Source organism: Salvelinus sp. IW2-2015, unplaced genomic scaffold, assembly GCF_002910315.2.
Source record: "Salvelinus sp. IW2-2015 unplaced genomic scaffold, ASM291031v2 Un_scaffold1944, whole genome shotgun sequence".
NCBI classification, from domain to species: domain Eukaryota; kingdom Metazoa; phylum Chordata; class Actinopteri; order Salmoniformes; family Salmonidae; genus Salvelinus; species Salvelinus sp. IW2-2015.
The window spans coordinates 65,732-87,923 of NW_019943299.1; the positions used below are offsets into that span (position 1 = coordinate 65,732).

The following is a 22,192-nucleotide window of genomic DNA, read 5'->3' on the forward strand; positions in this document are numbered from 1 at the left end:
CCTGCCTGTCCAGCGCTGCCAGAGCCTTCCTCTTCTCCAGCGCAGCCAGAGTCTCTCATCTGTCCAGCGCCGTCTGAACTGCCTGTCTGCCCAGCGCCGTCTGAGCTGCCTGCCTGCCCAGCCGCCGTTGTCTGAGCTGCCTGCCTCGCCCCAGCGCCGTCTGAGCTGCCTGCCTGCCCGCGCCGTCTGAGCTGCCTGCCTGCCCAGCGCCGTCTGAGCTGCCTGCCTGCCCAGCGTCATCTGAGCCGCCCGTCTGTCCCGAGCCGCCCGTCTGTCCCGAGCCATAGAGCCGTCCGTCAGTCAGGAGCCGCTAGAGCCGTCCGTCAGTCAGGAGCTGCCAGTCCGCCAGCCAGCCAGGAGCTGCCAGACGGCCAGCCAGCCAGGACCTGCCAGAGCCGCCAGTCAGCAGGACCTGCCAGAGCTGCCCAGTCAGCAGGAGCTGCCAGAGCCAGTCAGCCAGGACCTGCCAGAGCCGTCAGTCAGCCAGGACCTGCCAGAGCCGTCAGTCAGCCAGGACCTGCCAGAGCTGTCAGTCAGCCAGGACCTGCCAGAGCTGTCAGTCAGCCAGACCTGCCAGAGCTGTCAGTCAGCCAGCGACCTGCCGACGCCACCCAGGCCAGGACCCTACCAGAGCCTCAGGACTCAGCCAGGACCTGCCAGAGCCACCCAGCCAGGAACCTGCAGAGCTGTCAGTCAGCCAGACCTGCCGGAGCTGTCAGTCAGCCAGGACCTGCCGGAGCCGTCAGTCAGCCGGGAGCTGCCAGAGCTGCCTGTCAAGCCGGCGATGCCGGAATTGCCTTTTTACCTCCGCGCGCTGCCGGAGTATCCTGTCCATTCGGGACCCATGGCTAGGGTCCCCAGGCCAAGATCGGCGGCGATGATCGCCCGCATAAGAGGCCACGGGGCGGTTAAAGAGTGGACACAAACAATGGTGAGTGTGGGTCCACGTCCCGCGCGCCAGAGCGCCAACAGACGCCCACCCAGACCCTCCCCTAGAGTTTTAGGTGGTGCGTCCGGAGTCTGCACCTTGAGGGGGGGGGATTCTGTCACGTTCCTGACCTTATTTCCTATTGTTTTGTATTTATTTAGTGATGGTCAGTGGCGTGAGTTTAAATATCATGGAAACTTACCACTCTGCACATTGGTCCTCGATCCTTCTCGCCTCTCCTCGTCCGATGAGGAGGACGAAATAGACTGCCGTTACATAACTATTGAGAGAAATCTACTGTTAAAACCAGACTCGGTTTTAATTGGCAGTCCTCCCTCCTTTAACAGTTAATATTACGTTGACACATCAACCAAACACTACACTGTTTATACAGTAGTTTATTAGTCCACAGAACAGCCTTCAGCATGATGTTTGTCCCTGTTCCCTGAACAGCGTTAATGCATGGTGAACCACAGCGATGAAGACTTAATGCTTAACTAAAGCAGATAGACTACGGATCTATGAAACTAAACAGGATTCTATGAACTAAAGCAGGATTCTATGAACTAAAGCAGGATTTGTAGCATGATTTGAGGTGGTTTCCCTCCAGCCCCAGACTCAGGGTGGGCAGGGGGCAAAGCTAGCAGCTGAATGACTGCAGTCTTTTGAGTCCAAAAAGTCTACTTGTTTGCTTTGGACACCGTTCCAACTCAGCAATGACAGATATATAGTAAAGCTCACCTTAACTTTGAAGGCTAAAGAGTGTGGCAGGCAAAGTCTGAGAGAAGGAACATATAAATGTCCAATGAATCCTAATCTAACCTGCTTTTCAGTCACAATTTTGTCCATTGGATTGCATGCAATAGCTTATTGTTTGGGTTGAAAGTGTTCCTAACATAATTTGTCCCAGACAGGATTCATCTGTTGTGGTGAAGAGTTCATGTTTCAGAGGGAAAGTACACTGATCATGGAAAGCTGAGAATGAACCAAACAGATAATGTAAGATGGAGAGATACAGAAAGCCTATCCTTTCTCCTTTTCTACACTACATAGGACAATCCAGGTGAAGTTGTACCCTGTACTGTATAGTAGGGTTGTTTACAATCTTAATAACAGGCAGCCATTTTGGTTTACCATAGTTGATACAGGATTGTGAGAGTGGTTATTATTACCAGTTGTTTCATACTTATACTTATCACAGCATGGAATAAGCATTAGAGCTCAGACAACCAGAGATAACACCACCCCTTCATTCAAACAAAACACCTGATTGCCAGAGAAAATAATGCATTCTGAGACCAAACAAGCCCCTATTAAACTACCCATTGTTTGTGGTGAAATGATTTAGTTGTGGGTTGTGAGGTCTAACTTGTGGACTGGTCTGCTCCAATGACTCTAACCACAGACTCTAACCACAGGAGTCTAAAATAAGAGTCTTCAGGTATATGTTCTTTTCTGCCTGTTTCCTGTAGACAGATCAGTGGTCAGATTGGCAACATGCTTTTTGAAGACAACAAAAAGTGTATTTACCTACAAGTCAAATGTTTGCTAACCATTAGCGATCAAAGTAATACTTGTAGAATCCCAGTAAATCATTTTACCTGTCCTTGAGAAGAAGGTCTTCCCTCTGATCTGGGCCACAGCATCAAACACCACAGGTTCATTACAGATGTCCATAGGAGTGACTGGCCCTGGGTGGGAGGCACGGGCTTGTCTGTACCAGCACCTGAGAGGAAAAGGAGAGGCAACATGGTGAGCATGAGTAGATGAGATTGATATCCTTCAACAGGAGAAATACATTTGTTTACCTGCAGGACATTCACCAAAGCACTCTGGTTATGAACGGCGGGTGAAGTCGTGGTTACACGTTATTTTAAAGGTACCTACATAATGACTTCATAACACATTCATAACCCATACATAACCCATAAGCAGTCATAAGAATTTCAAACTGACCATAGAGCCCTGGATGCCCTTGATGTCGTCGTTGGACAGTCTAAGTTCTTGGTGAAGGTGTACATTGCGGGGGCCATCAGAGCGCCAGGGTCCTGGGAGTGCTCCAAGCCCAGGGCATGGCCAAACTCATGGCCGCAACCAGAACAGACTGTAGCCTGGACAACACCAATAGGAGTGAGAGATACCAGCAAACACATATTCAAAGCATAACAAGTCAAGTTATATCAGGTGAATGAGAATAGGTTTCCATGTTAGGAAATTCCCTGTTGGCCACTTTCCCTTCATTCTGGTGCATAGACCAATGACTAATACATGAATGAATAAAACTGAATAATAATACAAATGATTCAAATAAATAAACATAATTGTCATTGTCCACCTAAACTGCTAAAACCACCTACAAACAAGCATAATGTCAAAGGTCATCGATTACATATTTACCTTGATCAGGACAGAAGCCCACTTGCGGTCATCGTCGTAGCTCTTGTGGAGGCGCACCACATCTTGCCGTCGCTACGTCCAGAAGCGGTGCAACTGTCATAAGTGTCTCCAAGGAACGTGAAGGGGAACACCACAGGGGGGAACCCTCCGAGTTTCTCAACGGTGGAACATGGCTGCATGGGTGAAAAAATACATATTTCAGGACCAAACTGGACTTTTCTTAAGTGTGCCGATGAGGTAGTGCTAAAAGTTACAACATTTTGATTTGGGTTGACTTGCTAAAATGGATATTTGCTTGAGAAACTACCATGAATGTAATGACATTGACATCAATGTATTTTTCATCTACCGTATATCCAAAACAAAACCAAATACCACTCTCCAAAAAGTGGCTTTCTTTGCTGCATGATAATATTATATCTGGGATCTGGGTTGGTACAGCACAGTACTGGGCCTGTGTAGTTTTTTAAGCAGCTGTTTCTTATTCAGTGCTTCTTACACACAAGACTACACTGCACCCAGCATTCCCAACCAATTAGAACCAGATGAAAACTCAGCCTTAACCCCCCCCCTCTCCCTTTCTGCCTCTCTTTCTCTCCCCATACCCGCTCTCTCACTCTCCGCACTCCTCCCCAAACCCACTGACACAATGGAAATAACCCCCGCAGCAGCCACTCAGTAAAATACTTTTACAGTCATTCAGGAGACTAGCTGCTGCAAGATTGGAAACCATAGGTCTGGGACATTAGCAAGACATTCTCCTACAACCAATACACTGGTAGGCATCAGCACGCACACACCTTGACAATATAATGCAAGCACCCATGCTATGTGCGCGGTGACTCAATAACCGCAGTCCCGGGGAGGAGGGTTACATTGAGGTTTTTCTTTCATTATTTTAGGCTATAACTGGTATTGTGGCATAACGCCTAAGTCAGGGCTTAACCTGTACGTGTGCAAATAGCCTACACCGCCAAGCACCAAAGTAATGCTTTTTGGGAATGGGCAGAAAGCCAAATAATGCTTTGGGAATGGCGAAAATCCTTCACCGTCAATACACAGAGGACAATAAAGGACCATTGTCGAAGTTTGAACTTCAATAACACAAGCTGCGAAAGGCAGAATTTGAAAACAGAGATAGGAGGGAGAAAAGTACATGTTATAAGGAGGGCAGAAAAGAAATGTTCAGAATATATCTGTAGAAGTGGTAAAAGAGGATTAGCAGTAGCGGCTATGTTTAATGTTTTGCATGATTTTGAGGTGGTACACAAATTCCACAGCACAAGACGGGGACCTTCAAATAAGGCTCTATGGCAGCTCACAGGCAACTGTAGCCTTACTGTTTTAAGCATAAACTGAAATCTGTCACTGACTGTAGGTCTATAACCTCTCACATAGCCTTAAAAAGAACTCCTGCAGAATTAAGCATTTCTTTGCAATTCCTTTTACCTCTTGGCTTGGTTTTTGCTCTGACATGCACTGTTAACTTGTGGGACGTCTTTATCGACAGGGTGTGCTCTTGTCCAAATAATGTCCAATCAACTGAATTTACCACAGGTGGACTCCAATAAAGTTGTAGAAACATCTCAAGGATGCTCAATTGAAACAGATGCCACCTTGAGCTCAATTTCAAGTTCATAGCAAAGGGTCTCTGAATACTTACACGACCGTCTCAAAAGTTGTGGGTCACTTAGAAATGTCCTTGTTTTTGAAAGAAAAGCACATTTTTTGTCGATTTAAAATAGCATCAATTGATCAGAAAAACAGTGAGCACATTGTTAATGTTGCTAAATGACTATTGTAGCTGGAAACTAGCTAATCAAGTTTACTCATTTTAAAAGGCTAACTGATCCATTAGAAAACCCTTTTGTAATGATGTTAGCCACAGCTGAAACGTCGTTCTGATTAAAGAAGCAATTTAAAAACTGCGCTTCTTTAGACTAGTTGAGGTATCTGGAGGCAAATTAAATCAAATTCAAAGTTTATTTTGTCAGTTTACAAACAGGTTTAGTAGGACCTTATAGGAAAGCTGCTTACTTACCCAGGCTCTAACCAACAGTTGCAAAAAAGGTAGTAGGTGAACAATGGTATGTTTAAAGAAATAAAAACAACAGTAATAAGACAGTGAAGAAAGTACAGCTAGCGAGGCTATATACAGTTTAGCGAGGTTATATTACAGTAGCGACGGCATATACAGTAGCGAGGTTATATAAACAGTAGCGAGGTTAATACCATAGCGACGGTTATAACCAGTAGCGGAGTCTATAATACAGTAGCGAGGTTATATGACAGTAGCGAGGCTATAACAGTAGCGAGGCTTACATACATGCACCAGGTTAGTCCTGCGGCTGATTTGACGCGGTTAGTATTGTACATGCTAGATATGGTTAAAGTGACTATGCAATATATAAACAGAGAGTAGCAGTAGCGTGAAAAGAGGGGGTTGGGGAGGGGGCACACAATGCAAATAGTCCGGTAGCCATTTGATTACCTGTTCAGGCAATCCTTTATGGCTTGGGGTAAAAACTGTTTGAGCCCCAAGCATTTGTCGGTTCGATTACCAGGCTCAAAATGGCCAGAAAACAAAGACCTTCTGAAAACTCGTCAAGTCATCTTCGTTCTGAGAATGGTAAGGCGATTCACGAAACTGCCCAAGAACTGAAGATCCTCATACAACACTCAGTGTACTACTCCCTTCACAGAACAGCGCCAACACTGGCTTCTAACCAGAATTACCAAAAGGAGAGGGAGCCCGGCTGCACAACTAGCAAGAGGGGACAAGCTTAACATTAGAGCTGTCTATTTGAGCAAACAGTTACGCCTCACAAAGTCCCCTCCACCTGGCAGCTCTCTTACTTAAATAGTACCTGCAAAACACCAGTCTCAACGTCAACAGTTGAAGAGGCAACTCCGAGCTAACAAACGAAAAAAACCATTCACTCAGACTGGCAATAAAAAAGAAAACGATTAAGATGGGGGCAAAACGAACACAGGACACTGGAGCAGAGGAAAGATCTTAAAAAAAGTTGTTATGGACAGACAAATCAATAAGTTTGATGTTGTGCGGATCACAAAGCAAAAACAATTCGGTGAGAGGCCAGAAAAAATGAAAAGATTGGCTGAGAGGAGTGCTTTGCACGCCATCTGTCAAGCATTGGTTGAGGCAAGTGTGATGTCTGGGGCTGCTTTGGGTCAAAGTGGGAGATTTGTACAGGGGAAACAGGGATCTTGAAGAAGCGTAAGGTTAATCATTTGCAACCGCCCATGCCATTACCCTGTGGATGGCTCTTAATGCGAGCCAATTTCCTCTTACACACAGGACAATGACCCAAAGCACAGCTTCCAACTATTGCCAAGAACTATTGGAGGGAAGAAGCATCAGCTGTATTCTGTCTATATAATGACGTGATCCAGCGTCACAGTGCGCCGAACTCAAACCCTATTGAGCTGCTTGTGGAGCAGCTTGACCGTAAGAAGTGTCCATCAAGCCAATCCAACTTGTGGAGGTGCTTCAGGAAGCATGGGTGAATTCTCTTCAGATTACCTCAACAAATTGACAACTAAGAATGCAAAGGTCTGCAAGGCTGTAATTGCTGCAAACGAGGATTCTTTGAATCTACTCCTGTTTTGAATGAGACAATGATCCTGCTGATGAGGAAATGGAGAATCTCTCCTGAAATCCCCAGGGCCAGTGTCTTGTCCACAACACATCACTGTATAGGTATTCTGCCAGCTTTTATCATGGTGGCTGGATATCTTGTGGATTTGGATTCTCTAGGATGTTTGAGCAGTAGACAACAGATGATATACCTAAAAGATAACTAAACTAACCCAATCAAAGATATGACTTACAGGCATAGTCAAATAATTTCTAAACTAACTATTGAGAGAGATACTACTGTTAAAACCAGACTACGGTTTTAATTGGCAGTCCTCCCTCCTTTAACAGTTAATATTACATTGACACATCAACCAAACACTACACTGTTTATACAGTAGTTTATAGTCCACAGAACAGCCTTCAGCATGATGTTTGTCCCTGTTCCCTGAACAGCGTTAATGCATGGTGAACCACAGCGAGTGAAGACTTAATGCTTAACTAAAGCAGGATTCTATGAACTAAAGCAGGATTCTATGAACTAAAGCAGGATTCTATGAACTAAAGCAGGATTCTATGAACTAAAGCAGGATTTGTAAGCATGATTTGAGGTGGTTTCCCTCCAGCCCCAGACTCAGGGTGGGCAGGGGGCAAAGCTAAGCAGCCTGAATGACTGCAGTCTTTTGAGTCCAAAAAGTCTACTTGTTTGCTTTGGACACCGTTCCAACTCAGCAATGACAGATATATAGTAAAGCTCACCTTAACTTTGAAGGCTAAAAGATGTGGCAGGCAAAGTCTGAGAAGGAACATATAAATGTCCAATGAATCCTAATCTAAACCTGCTTTTCAGTCACAATTTTGTCATTTGGATTGCATGCAATAGCTTATTGTTTGGGTTGAAAGTGTTCCTAACATAATTTGTCCCAGACAGGATTCATCTGTTGTGGTGAAGAGTTCATGTTTCAGAGGGAAAGTACACTGAGTCATGGAAAGCTGAGAATGAACCACAACAGATAATGTAAGATGGAGAGATACAGAAAGCCTATTCCTTTTCTCCTTTTCTACACTACATAGGACAATCTCAGTTGAAGTATGTACCCTGTACTGTATAGTAGGGTCTGGTTTACAATCTTAATAACAGGCAGCCATTTTGGTTTACCATAGTTGATACAGGATTGTGAGAGTGGTTATTATTACCAGTTGTTTCATAACTTTATACTTATCACAGCATGGAATAAGCATTAGAGCTCAGACAAACAGAGATAACACCACCCCCTTCATTCAAACAAAACACCTGATTGCCAAGAGAAAATAATGCATTCTGAGACCAAACAAAGCCCCCTATTAAACTACCCATTGTTTGTGGTGAAATGATTTAGTTGTGGGTTGTGAGGTCTAACTTGTGGACTGGTCTGCTCCAATGACTCTAACCACAGACTCTAACCACAGAGTCTAAAATAAGAGTCTTCAGGTTATATGTTCTTTCTGCCTGTTTCCTGTAGACAGATCAGTGGTCAGATTGGCAACATGCTTTTTGAGAAGACCAAACAAAAGTGTATTACCTACAAGTCAAATGTTGCTMTAACCATTRGCGATCAGAAGTAATACTGTAGAATCCCCAGTAAATCATTTACCTGTCCTTGAAGAAGAAGGTCTCTCCTCTGATCTGGGCCACAGCATCAAACACCACAGGTTCATTACAGATGTCCATAGGAGTGACTGGGCCCTGGGTGGGAGGCACGGGCTTGTCTGTACCAGCACCTGAGAGGAAAAGGAGAGGCAACATGGTGAGCATTGAGTAGATGAGATTGATATCCTTCAACAGGAGAAATACATTTGTTACCTGCAGRACATTCACCAAAGCACTCTGGTTATGAACGGCGGGTGAAGTCGTGGTTACACGTTATTTTAAAGGTACCTACATAATGACTTCATAACACATTCATAACACATACATAACCCATAAGCAGTACATAAGAATTTCAAACTGACCATAGAGCTCCTGGATGCCCTTGATGTCGTCGTTGGACAGTCTAAAGTTCTTGGTGAAGGTGTACATGGGGGCCATCAGAGCGCCAGGGTCCTGGGAGTGCTCCAAGCCCAGGGCATGGCCAAACTCATGGGCCGCAACCAGGAACAGACTGTAGCCTGGACAACACCAATAGGAGTGAGAGATACAGCAACACATATTCAAAGCATAACAAGTCAAGTTATATTCAGGTGAATGAGAATAGTTTCCATGTTGGGAAATTCCTGTTGGCCACTTTCCCTTCATTCTGCATAGACAATGACTAAATACATGAATGAATAAAACTGAATAATAATACAAATGATTCAAATAAATAAACATGAATTGTCATTGTCCACTAAACTGCTAAAACCACCTACAAACAAGCATAATGTCAAAGGTCATCGATTACATATTTACCTTGATCAGGACAGAAGCCCCACTTGCGGTCATCGTCGTAGCTCTTGGTGGAGGCGCACCACATCTTGCCGTCGCTACGTCCAGAAGCGGTGCAACTGTCATAAGTGTCTCCAAGGAACGTGAAGGGGAACACACAGGGGGAACCCTCCGAGTTTCCTCCAACGGTGGACATGGCTGCATGGGTGAACAAAAATACATATTTCAGGACCAAATGGACTTTTCTTTGTGTGCCAATGAGATAGTGCTAAAAGTTATCAACTTGATTTGGGTTGAATTACTAAATGGATTTGCTTGAGAAACTACCATGAATGTAATGACATTGACATCAGATGTATTTTTCATCTACAGTATATCCAAAACAAAACCAAATACCACTCTCCAAAAAGTGGCTTTTCTTTTCCTACATGATAATATTATATCTGGGATCTGGGTTGGTACAGCACAGTACTGGGCCTGTGTAGTTTTTTAAGCAGCCTGTTTCTTATTCAGTGCTTCTTACACACAAGACTACACTGCACGCCAGCATTCCCAACCAATTAGAACCAGATGAAAACCTCAGCCTTAACCCCCCCCCCCCTCTCCCTTTCTGCCTCTCTTTCTCTCCCCATATCCCGCTCTCTCACTCTCCCGACTCTCCCCCAAACCCACTGACACAATGGAAATAACCCCCGCCAGCAGCCACTCAGTAAAATACTTTTACAGTCATTCAGGAGACTAGCTGCTGCAAGATTGGAAACCATAGGTCTGGAACATTATGACATTCTCCTACACCAATACATGGAGGCATCAGCACAGCACACCTTGACTAATAAATGCAAGCACCCATGCTAATGATGCGCAGGTTGACTCATAACCCGCAGTCCCGGGAGGAGGTTACATTGAGGTTTTTCTTTCATTATTTTAGGCTATCTGGTATTAGTGCATAAGCCTAAGCTTCAGGGCTTAACTGTACGTGTGCCAAATAGCCTACACCGCCAATCACCAAATAATGCTTTTGGGAATGGGCAGAAAGCCAAATAATGCTTTTGGGAATGGGCAGAAAAAGTTCACGTCAATACACAGAGACAATAAAGGACATTGTCGAAGTTGAATTCAATAAGACAAAAGCTGCGAAAGGAGAATTGAAAACAAATAGGAGGGAGAAAAGTAATGTTATAGGAGGGCCAGAAAAGTAATGTTCAGAATATATCTGTAGAAGTGGTAAAAGAGGATTAGCAGTAGCGGCTATGTTATGTTTGATGATTGTGAGGTGGTACACAAATTCCACAGCCACAAGACGGGACTTCAAATAGGCCTATGGCATGTCAAGGCAACTGTAGCCTACTGTTAAGATAAACTGAAATCTGTACACTGACTGTAGGTCTATAACCTCTCACATAGCCTTAAAAAGAACTCCTGCAGAATTAAGCATTTCTTGCAATTCCTTTTACCTCTTGGCTTGGTTTTTGCTCTGACATGCACTGTTAACTGTGGGACGTTATATAGACAGGTGTGTGTCTTTCCAAATAATGTCCAATCAACTGAATTTACCACAGGTGGACTCCAATAAAGTTGTAGAAACATCTCAAGGATGCTCAATTGAAACAGGATGCACCTGAGCTCAATTTCAAGTCTCATAGCAAAGGGTCTGAATACTTACACGACCGTTCAAAAGTTTGGGGTCACTTAGAAATGTCCTTGTTTTTGAAAGAAAAGCACATTTTTTGTCGATTAAAATAGCATCAAATTGATCAGAAATACAGTGTAGACATTGTTAATGTTGTAAATGACTATTGTAGCTGGAAACTAGCTAATCCAAGTTTATCATTTTAAAAGGCTAACTGATCATTAGAAAACCCTTTTGTAATTATGTTAGCACAGCTGAAAACTGTCGTTCTGATTAAAGAAGCAATAAAACTGGCCTTCTTTAGACTAGTTGAGTATCTGGAGCATTAAATCAAATCAAAGTTTATTTGTCAGGTTTACAACAGGTGTAGTAGACCTTATAGTGAAAGTGCTTACTTACAGGCTCTAACCAACAGTGCAAAAAAGGTAGTAGGTGAACAATAGGTAGTTAAAGAAATAAAACAACAGTAATAAGACAGTGAAAAATTACAGTAGCGAGGCTATATACAGTAGCGAGGTTATATACAGTAGCGAGGCTATATACAGTAGCGAGGTTATATACAGTAGCGAGGTTATATACAGTAGCGAGGTTATAACAGTAGCGAGGCTATATACAGTAGCGAGGTTATATACAGTAGCGAGGCTATATACAGTAGCGAGGCTACATACAGGCACCGGTTAGTCGGGCTGATTGAGGTAGTATGTACATGTAGATATGGTTAAAGTGACTATGCATATATGATAAACAGAGAGTAGCAGTAGCGTAAAAGAGGGGTTGGGGAGGGGGCACACAATGCAAATAGTCCGGGTAGCCATTTGATTACCTGTTCAGGAATCTTATGGCTTGGGGGTAAAAACTGTTTTACCCCCAAGCATTTGTGGGTTCGATTACAGGCTCAAAATGGCCAGAAACAAAGACCTTCTGAAACTCGTCAGTCTATTCTTGTTCTGAGAAATGAAGGCTATTCAGAAACTGCCAAGAAACTGAAGATCTCATACAACGCTGTGTACTACTCCCTTCACAGAACAGCGCAAACTGGCTCTAACCAGAATACAAAGAGGAGAGGGAGGCCCCGGTGCACAACTGAGCAAGAGGACAAGTACATTAGAGTGTCTAGTTTGAGAAACAGACGCCTCACAAGTCCTCAACTGGCAGCTTTATTAAATAGTACCTGCAAAACACCAGTCTCAACGTCAACAGTGAAGAGGCAACTCCGAGTAACAAAGAAAAAAACATATCTCAGACTGGCCAATAAAAAGAAACGATTAAGATGGGCAAAAGAACACAGACACTGGACAGAGGAAGATTTAGAAAAAAGTGTTATGGACAGACAAATCTAAGTTTGATGTGTTCGGATCACAAAGAAAAACATTCGTGAGATGCAGAAAAAATGAAAAGATGCTGGAGGAGTGCTTGACGCCATCTGTCAAGCATTGGTGGAGGCAATGTGATGGTCTGGGGGTGCTTTGGTGGTAAAGTGGGAGATTTGTACAGGGTAAAAGGGATCTTGAAGAAGGAAGGTTAATCATTTTGCAACGCCATGCCATACCCTGTGGATGGCTCTTAATTGGAGCCAATTTCCTCCTACAACAGGACAATGACCCAAAGCACAGCTCCAAACTATGCAAGAACTATTTAGGGAAGAAGCAGTCAGCTGGTATTATGTCTATAATGGAGTGGCCAGCACAGTCACTGGATCTCAGTGACAAATTGACAACTAGAATGCCAAAGGTCTGCAAGGCTGTAGTTGCTGCAAATGAAGGATTCTTTGACGAAAGCAAAGTTTGAAGGACACAATTATTATTTCAATTAAAATGCATTATTTATAACCTTGTCAACATCTTGACTATATTTCCTATTCATTTTGCAACTCATTTCATGTATGTTTTCATGGAAAACAAGGACATTTCTAAGTGACCCCAAATGTTTTAACAGTAGTGTATGTAAATAAGGTATTTCAGATTTTTATTTTTAATACATTTGCACAAAATTCTAAAAACCTGTTTTTGCTTTATCATTATGGGGTAAAACTTATATATATTTTTTGAATAAGGCTGTAACGTAACAAAATGTGTGCACTATATAATGACAGCTACATGTATCTAATTATAGACAAGTTGGCTAGCAAATAGCTCACCAAAATGTCATAAATTATAAGCAGACACATATTTAAGTCAGGCAAAAAAAATATCCTGTTTCCCCTGTCAAAACATTGTTCTGCCGTCTGTGACTGTAGCCTACAGCACATTTTCTACATTCACGGTGTCACGACTTCTGCCGAAGTCGATGCCTCTCCTTGTTCAGGCGGTGCTCGGCGGAGGTGCTCGGCGGTCGACGTCGCCGGTCTTCTAGCCATCGCCGATCCATTTGTTATTTTCCATTTGTTTTGTCTCGTTTTCCCACACACCTGGTTCTCATTTCCCTCATTATGTGTTGTGTATTTAACACTGTTTCCCCCATGTCTTTGTGTGGTATTGTTTATTCTGTTTCATGTTATGCGCACGTTAGTCTGTTGCGCTGGGTTATGTTAACCCGTATTGTTATTTCGTGTTCATTTTGCCGTGTGCTTTTGGTTTGCCTAAATAAAAGGCTCCGTTGGCTACCCAATATCTGCTCTCCTGCACCTGACTCCCTTACAGCCATTTACGCATACCTGACACACGGGTTAGGGTTAGGGTGAGGGTTAGGGTTGGGTGAGGGCCTCAGATTTTCACTATCACATATAGTCGGGCGGTTGCGGATGGGTTAATAGCAATAGTGAGCGGGTGAAGAAACAGCTGACCCGCGCACCACTAACACACGCTAGCACACACACACACAACCTGGCTCAAGTACAATCGAAAGCACACACATATTTCAATATAATCCTCAGATTAAGGTTTCCATGCAACAGTTAGGTCTGTTGGAWGCATCAGTGCCCWTAGCTKTTTGGGTTAACACAGCTGATGAGGCTTGTATGCTATAGGGAAGGAGAGACACCTTTGGACTTGGGCAGTATGAACTGGGAACCCACCTGTTTCAGGGCAGAACCCGTAGGACTTGTCATTGTCATAGTTCTCAGTCGTAGCACACCAGCGGTAGCCGTCGTCACGCCCCTGAGTGGTGCAACCRTCATAGTTCTCCCCTTGGAAAGTGAAGGGGAACTTACAGGGAGCTCCGTCYGCGTTTCCACCCAGGGTGAACAGCACTGTAACACAGGAAGTTGAAGGAATTATCTATACAGTTTACAGTAGGTTTCCATCATTTAATAAAATGCCATGGCAGTTACRTTGAGCCTGAGTTTGAGTGATTTCACAGACTCAATCTTAAGCTAACTGAACCGCAAAATCATTCTTTGTCAGGGTGTTACACATCCACTCTGTCCAGACTAAAATGTTCATTGCTACAGTATATCAATAGTCTATAAAACTATCAATAAGAGAAATGTTTCACAAGACTTCACTGAGTACGCCATTTTCTCAAGATCAAAGGATAACCAGTTAGGAAGTTTCATAAGACTGTTGGTCTCATATGAGTCGACTGTAAGCCTATATGTATCAATATGTCTTTGCGCTCATTTATAGTGAGTCTATACCCTAATGTCAGTACCATGGACAGCAGCACAAACAGACAGACAAAAGGATTGATGAAAAGCTTCATGAATCTGGCCCAGCAACACAGAGAAGTGGGAGTATTTTATGACCCAGACAACAACACTAGTTTCCCAGAATGTACTCCCACCCACTTGGTCCCAGTCCAACAGCAACACAGCTTCTTCTAACTAATCACAAACCTCTCATCTGGAGTAACTCCTGGCCAACTCCTCGTCAGAAACTATAGCTAAAACAACAATAGACGTTCCTTGAGAGACTGCTGAATGCAACACTCTTAACTTTATACACTCCATGTAGATATCAAAATGCATACTAAAWCTCTTTTGCACAATACATTCACAGGAACTCTTTAGAGGAAAGAGAAAAACACAGCCATGTTGGCTCCTACTCACACTCATGGGGACAGAAACCGTATTTGCCGTCGTCGTCAAAGTTGTATGTGGTGGAGCACCAGAGGAATCCATCATCACGGCCCTGATTGGTACAGCTGTTGTACTCCTTCCCCATAAACATGAAGGGGAACTTACAGAACTCCCCCTCTGCATTACCAAACTTCACCTTCACAACTGTGGAGGGGGGGGGGGGGTGATGATCAAAAGAGCTCAATCAACAGAGCTGTATCAGATACTGTGTGGTTCAGCTATCTACATTTATTTGGTGAAATGTTAATGGCAAATTGCTCTAAAAACGTGGCATGTATGACCATGAATAAATAGGTGATAAGTAAAAACAAGTAGGTTTATATATTAGATCAGGATGAACTCGTATTTACAGACTTTATTTACAACTCAGACAGTACAGTCTCCAGTACCTTGTCCTTCTCCCAGGGTCCACTGCTCGTCGTCATCAAAGTGGGAGTCTCCCCCGGTGCCTGGTCCAGGAGCAAAGGCATGAGCCAGCAGACCATCTTTACCATCGAAGGGGTAGCCATCACCATGCTCTGTGGATTCACATAACAAGGGTTAAAACAAAAGGACTCAAGGCACAGATCAGTATACAATTACAGCCTTACTGGATGGATTCAACTCAGAATAGAACTGTCTCTGAAGTAGCTAGTGTTAGACTTCAACAGTGTAGATCACGTATGGGATGGTGCCATGAAGACATGTAATGAAAACATGTCATTCTGTGCTTGTTTTGACCACAAGTCGGTCAGACAGTGACCTCTATATGTTCTTACTTGAGGTCTGGCCTCGCCACGACAATATTGACTTTATGTGAGACACAGGGAACCCAGAGAAAGAGCAACTAGTAACTCAAACATAGGCAGGCCTACGGTACTATACTATACGATTAGCAGCACTGAGCACCCATCATCTAATCTAGTTCCCAGCCACTTCCGCCCTTTTGCGCAATAGCCGGATGATGAGTAGCCTAGCTAAACCAGTCGAAGGTGAGAGCAGAATTAAGTCTGGTTTAACTAGGCTACTCATCATCCGGCATTGCTGATGTTTCATACAGTACATTCAGCAGAATATAAAAGTCAAAACTGTTCTGTAATACCGTACCGTTGCGGCCAAAGTTAATCATGATGTCAGCCTCTCCATCCATGAGGCGGGTGAACTTGAGTGGGGTGACGTCACTCCACACTTTGAAGGCCCTTAAGAAGGCGTCATCAATAGTCTCCTCGTCCAGGTCAGGAGAGTGGCCTAGAATCCTGAGAGGTGGAACACAGAGAGGAGAAGAAACTGAGGAGGAGACTCATTAAACARCTCATCCCTGGCTGAAGATGTGCTGCATGATACATCTTACATAATGGAATATTACTGTGTSATTGACTAGGTATGCTTGAGGAAATACACCTAATACAAGCAGAAGAGGGACCGATGTCAGCATATAAAACCCTCAAACGTGAGATTCACCTATGTCAAAACGCAGAAGACAAAAGCTTGTACACCCATCTCTCTTCTATTTACAGGACAAAAGCAATAGATCAGAGCTTTCCTAAACCCCCCTTCTGGACATAAAGTCCATCAGTCTTCAGGCCWYGCCTATGACTCATGTGSTTAGAATGCTTCATGAGMGAGTCCAGCAACTAACCCCTGCTATGTGAGTCTGTCTGAGCAGGATAACGCTCTGTCTCTTGTTGTTTTGGTTAACTTCTCCCCATCTTTGTTTTTCCCATGGTACATACAGTGAGTCTGAGTGGTCATGAGGACACAGAAAGGGCTGATGTAAACAACAGAAATTTACTCTCTTCTTAACCTCAAATAAAAATGRTCAAACAAGCACACATTGTACAGGAATGTTGGAGTTAGCAGATTGTGGTTGGGTTGGTGGGCAGCASATAGTTGAGGTTTTCATCTCCCCAAAACAAACTACAGGGGCTGGAGGAGTCATTTCCTTAGTCATTTCCTTTGTTCAGCAGTCAGCACATTGCACAGCAACATATGGAGTTATATGGAATACAACCCTATTGCACATGGGGTTCAAAGCCTATTGCACAACTCCCTATACCAAAACACTATTTGGGCCAAACATTTACATTACATTTACATTTACATTTACACAACGAACATGTTTTGACCACTGACCTGTAGGTGATGGCGTTTTGCTGCCACTTGGGTTTCCTGTGGAAGAAGTTGTATTGGGCAACATCAGGAACTCCACAGCGGGGCTTCTTCATGATCTCCACTGTCTTGGGGTCGATCTCGCCCGTCTCTTGCAGCGAGAAGAACTTCTGCATCTTCTTCAGGGTGTCCTTCAGCACCATGAGATTACATCTGTCTTGTGGGCAGCCATAGAACTTGTTCAGATAGTGCTGCAGAAGAGAATAAAAGACAAGCCTATGAGTTGATATAGGATCTATTCTGATGCCTTCCTACTCTATATAGTGCATTCATCTATGTAGACATCCTGTATCAATGAATACATGAACATTTGTGTGCATTACATAATGAAACATCCCCACTGGGCACAGATGTCARTTCAATGTCTGTTCCACTTGGTTCAACGTAATTTCATTGAAATGAGTGGAAACAACGTTGATTCAACCAGTGTGTGCCCAGTGGGTATCCAACTATCAGGTCTGAAGCCAAAACATTACGAGTTTCATGAATGATTTGTCATTTTAAAGTAATTCACAAATGGTAGAATGGCATTTAAGTTCTATCTTCCTGAATTTATTGAAAATAACCGATAAAGTAGTTTGAAGCAAAAGTCGCATTACATCCCCACTATGAAAAGTTGTTTAAGGAACACTTACCAGAGCCACTTCTTTGTCTGTTTTTGGACTATCGTCTCCTGGGAACTTGATAATGGGCGAGGGGGCTGCAGAGGTTTTCTGGAGAAAGGCGAGTAACTGTACCAAGAACACTTTGAGGACAAGGTGTCGGGGGCTAAATGCCGTCTGGCACCCCATCTTTCCCCGGTGGAGAATCGCTGTGTACGTAATCGGGATGGAGAAAACAGAACGATTCTGGTCTTGATGTAGTCCTCTTGCCTCTTCTGTTGCTTTATCTTCTCCTCAACGGGACATTCTGCACTGCAACCCAGGTCTGCTAACTCAGTTGTGCTTACACATGCAATTTTGTATGCTGCTTTCCACGGGAAGTGTAGGCTACAGACTGCGCAGTCTCCCCAAATCGGGGAACGTTGGAGAAATGTAACCGGAGACCTGTTCCAATTACGAGTTCACTGCGTAATTCCTGGTCTCTGTGGTCGGTGTTCTTTGCATTGTAGGCTAGGCCTGTTCGTTGTATTTGCGCATACATTGAAGCGGGTACAATGATGGCACGAATCCAGCATAAATAGTAGATAGATTGACAATGAAACCAAACAGATAGGGAAAATTCAGCATAAATTGCAATGAACACAGTTGTAACCAAGGTCTATGTCATAGCATAAAAATAACTCAACGCGGAAAAAGAGCAAGCCTTTCTAGGCTACGGCCGAACAGAGGCCATCGGCCGCGGGACTACAGGGAATGAATGTCTTGTGACGCTTCGATTACACCGACAGGGCCATTGCGCAAAATAGTATGCAGCATCATCTGGATATGTATGCAACAAAAGTTCAACATTCACCTTCTGCTACCATTTCTGTCAAGCCGCTATACATATAGTTTGACGCTTATGTTCAATAAATCCAACGCACTGCAAGGCAAACGCAGCTTTCATTGGAAAGTAACTTAATTCTGGTGTACCAAAATGCAATGACCATGTCGGTGTGTTCGAAGCTGAAGTGTTAGCAAATGTTTATGAGCTCCTATACACCGCATTCATCCACTCAGAGGACCAAACATTAGATCATGACATGAAATAAGGAAAGAGACAAATGTTGCGGCAAGGAATCAAAACAACCACTTTAACAGTAACAACGAAATGGTAAAGTGTGTAGCCTAATATCGCTAGAAATAGTTAAGTTTAACAAAATGTTAAAACCACTGAAAAAGTAGGAACATGAGTTCAGCAAAGGTGCTCTCTAACCAGGCCCTGAAGTTGAGAGTTCACCTGTTCTGTCCTGGCTACAAGGTGAGCAGCGCCCCTCTTAAGACGTTTCTGATTATGTTAGCAAAATGCCTACAAAAGGCGTTAGCAAAAATGTTTCCCTGACACCTGTTGCTGCAAGGAACAGTACATTTAGTATCCTAGGCCTAGGTGTGGCTTACTACTTCATTCATAGAAAAAAAGGTGCTATCTTGAACCTAAAAGNTGTTGCTGCAAGGAACAGTACATTTAGTATCCTAGGCCTAGGTGTGGCTTACTACTTCATTCATAGAAAAAAAGGTGCTATCTTGAACCTAAAAGAGTTATTCGGCTGTCCCCATAGGAGGACCCTTTGAAGAACCCTTTTTGGTTCCAGGTACAACCCTTTTGAGTTCCATGTAAAACTCTTTCCAGAGAGAGTTCTACATGGAACCAAAATGGGTTCTCCTATGGGTCAGCTGAAGAACCCTTTTTCTAAGAATGTACCTTAGCAAGCTTAGACCGCCTACTAATACTGTATCTTACCATAACCTAAAATACTATTTATTTTTAATTTTTATGTTAACTAAAAAATTATGTATAGCCTCAAATCATGATAAGAACAGTAATGTTGCTCTCATGGACTAGGCTACATCAATCACCAGCTATTGATGTAATGTTAGTAATGTTAGTCTCATGCTTATCTGAACACTTGTAGCCATTCTCATGATGTGTCATTATTGTCACTGTGTAAGAAATCAACATTTTAAACTAATTTCTTGGACAATTGCGCTTTTGGATGGCAATTTAAGAGAACTCAGTGTGGAACAACGGCACTTTTTAATTTCCTGCTGTAATTGGCAGATATATCGGTATCGGTAAATTTTGTCTTCCCAAAAATCGTAATCTGACCTAAAAACCCAATTTCAGTCGGATTCTAATGAAGATGGGACCAGGACCCATTGGCCCAATAATAGGCCTATGTTCATAGGCTGCTCAGTATAACAGGGGTGGTAGAGTTTAGCAGCCTATACAACATAATGGCGGTTTGTTGAACGTGTCGAATGGCTCAACAACAGACATTGAGCAGCTTTTGCTTTGATCTTTTCCTTTCATTAGGACTTTACTGACATTTTATTTGTATTTATTGTATTTATTTAAATTGTAGTAGACCAAGGTAACCACCAAAGAAAGTCATAAAATGTAACTCATTACAACATTGCATACATGGAGGTCGTCTCAGTCTGGGCCAGATTATGCTCCATCTCTAAACTCTCAGTGTGATGCAATATGAGGTGAAAGGCTGACACCTGGTGGTCATGCTGTGTAAATACAATTATGTATGAAAGAAGTGCAGTCAGGAAAATCATGGGGAACTATTTAATTGGGCATTCACACAAGGCACATAGAACTTTGCGCTGCTGTCATAGTCCTCACTTTAGAAAATGTGGTTTTTTGTTGTTAAAGACATAGGGTGTATCTTCTGTTTACTTTATCTCTTTTTTTCTATATGGTTTTGCATAACTCTCCCTACTACCCACTGAAGTCCTTCTTTCTCATTTATTCGTTATACTAATCTTTTTCTTTTCATTTTATTCTTAGTTTATCCATGCTTGGTACAGGCCGGTTTATTTCTTTTTTTTTGTTGCTTGTATTTTTTATTGTAGTTCTTTAAATCTCATTATTTTTGTGCGTTAGTTGTTTCTTCTTTTGGTTTTTACATCTTTGGTTTTCTTCTCCTTTTCTGGTATTTTTCTCTATATTTTTTTTCTTTTTATTTTATTGTTTTTTTCTTTTTCTCTTTTTTGTGTATTTTTTTTTTTACGTGTTTTTATGTGTTTTTTCTCTTCTTTTTTTATTTATTTTTTTTATGTTCCTTTAACAACCGGCAGAATCCATGAGACTGCTGAGTGGTAACGCCCTACGAACAGAAATCCTATAGTAAGTAAGCCTTCCAACAGAGCCAGAGCACTCATAGAGCAGGAGCCTGGTACCGTTTGATAGGGCAAGCTGATGTAAAGGAATTGGGTGAGCGCTTCATCATGAAAGGTTGTGGATTTTATCATTTCCGTCTAGTGGCTGAACAAAGCCATGCATCTCTTTCTCATCAGTAGCTCACATAGAGAACGCTAGGCCAGCCCATCACATAGGCTCAGGATCTCTAAGAGATATCCTAACTCCATTTGACATCTCTTTGTTTCTCCTATCACGTGGATTACCCCTGACAGTATGACGTGGACTGACTCCTTAATAGAGGAAGCCAAAGGACTTTACCCAGAGATCTGACAGACAGACAGACGGATATACTGTAGCTAGCAAATAGGATTTCTGTGGCTTATCTCACAAACCAATTCCCCTGTGCTTTTAGCCAAGAGTACAGTTAATTTTTCACAGCATAGGCCTGTTTGTGGCTGAAGCAGAGTAAATGTAACATACATTTGCCTACAATATCCTGGGCCTGTCACTGCAGGGCAGGCTTCATTTCATGCACTGATACATGCAGCCATCTGCGCAGACATGCAACACAGGGAGTGGGACACACACACACACACACCCACACCACCACACCACACACACCACACACACACACACACACCACACACACACACAACCACAACACACACACACACACACACACACACACACACACAGATCTCTCACAGCTCTGACAAATAGAGAGGGATGCCCATTAAATGTACATGCACCCTGCCTTTTCCAAATAGAAAATGCTGAGGCGTGTAAACTTGGGTAACAGCTAAGTGAATCCCTTTGTGCATATGAATGCAAATTTGCAGGGGATACGGGCATAAAGAGATTGAGATGATAAACTTTGATTTGCATGTAAATTGTTTCTTTTATTCTCTGTTTGTTTACTGCCACAGCTCCTTTAGATTGAAGGCAGSGACTCTCAAGTTCTCGCTCCTCCATGTGTGTGTGTGCGTGTGTGTGTSTGTTCTTGTTGTTTTGATTGCAAATGTCTGSATGTGTTGATCCCCTCCTTTGTATTTTATGTCGTCTTGATGGTTGACTTTTAAAGGGAAACAAACCTGATTGTAATAGAATATGCCGTATAGTACTTCTATCATTTACAGTATATAACTTCATACATAGCACAGGGCCTAAACATAATCATAAACATCCCACATATATTTGATTTAATGGCTAGCAGAGATTTTTTTTACATAGGGAAGATGTTCAGTTTGTGTGCAATATACTTACTCTAGTTTACTCAAATC

The 22,192-nt window shown here is 42.9% G+C and overlaps 1 protein-coding gene across 1 annotated transcript in view; it reads right to left on the minus strand.

Annotated features, from left to right (window-relative positions):
* The window catches only part of mmp2 (matrix metallopeptidase 2), a gene marked incomplete in the record, with an annotated part of 48,823 nt that extends 30,696 nt beyond the window's left edge, over window positions 1–18,127 (minus strand). Inside the window, 9 exon segments of the mRNA XM_070439820.1 lie at window positions 8,558–8,684; window positions 8,916–9,071; window positions 9,352–9,525; window positions 13,971–14,144; window positions 14,943–15,116; window positions 15,362–15,490; window positions 16,059–16,207; window positions 17,085–17,311; window positions 17,756–18,127. Of these exon segments, the coding sequence (XP_070295921.1) occupies window positions 8,558–8,684; window positions 8,916–9,071; window positions 9,352–9,525; window positions 13,971–14,144; window positions 14,943–15,116; window positions 15,362–15,490; window positions 16,059–16,207; window positions 17,085–17,311; window positions 17,756–17,911 (1,466 nt within the window).
* Between the last annotated feature and the right edge of the window lie 4,065 nt (window positions 18,128–22,192).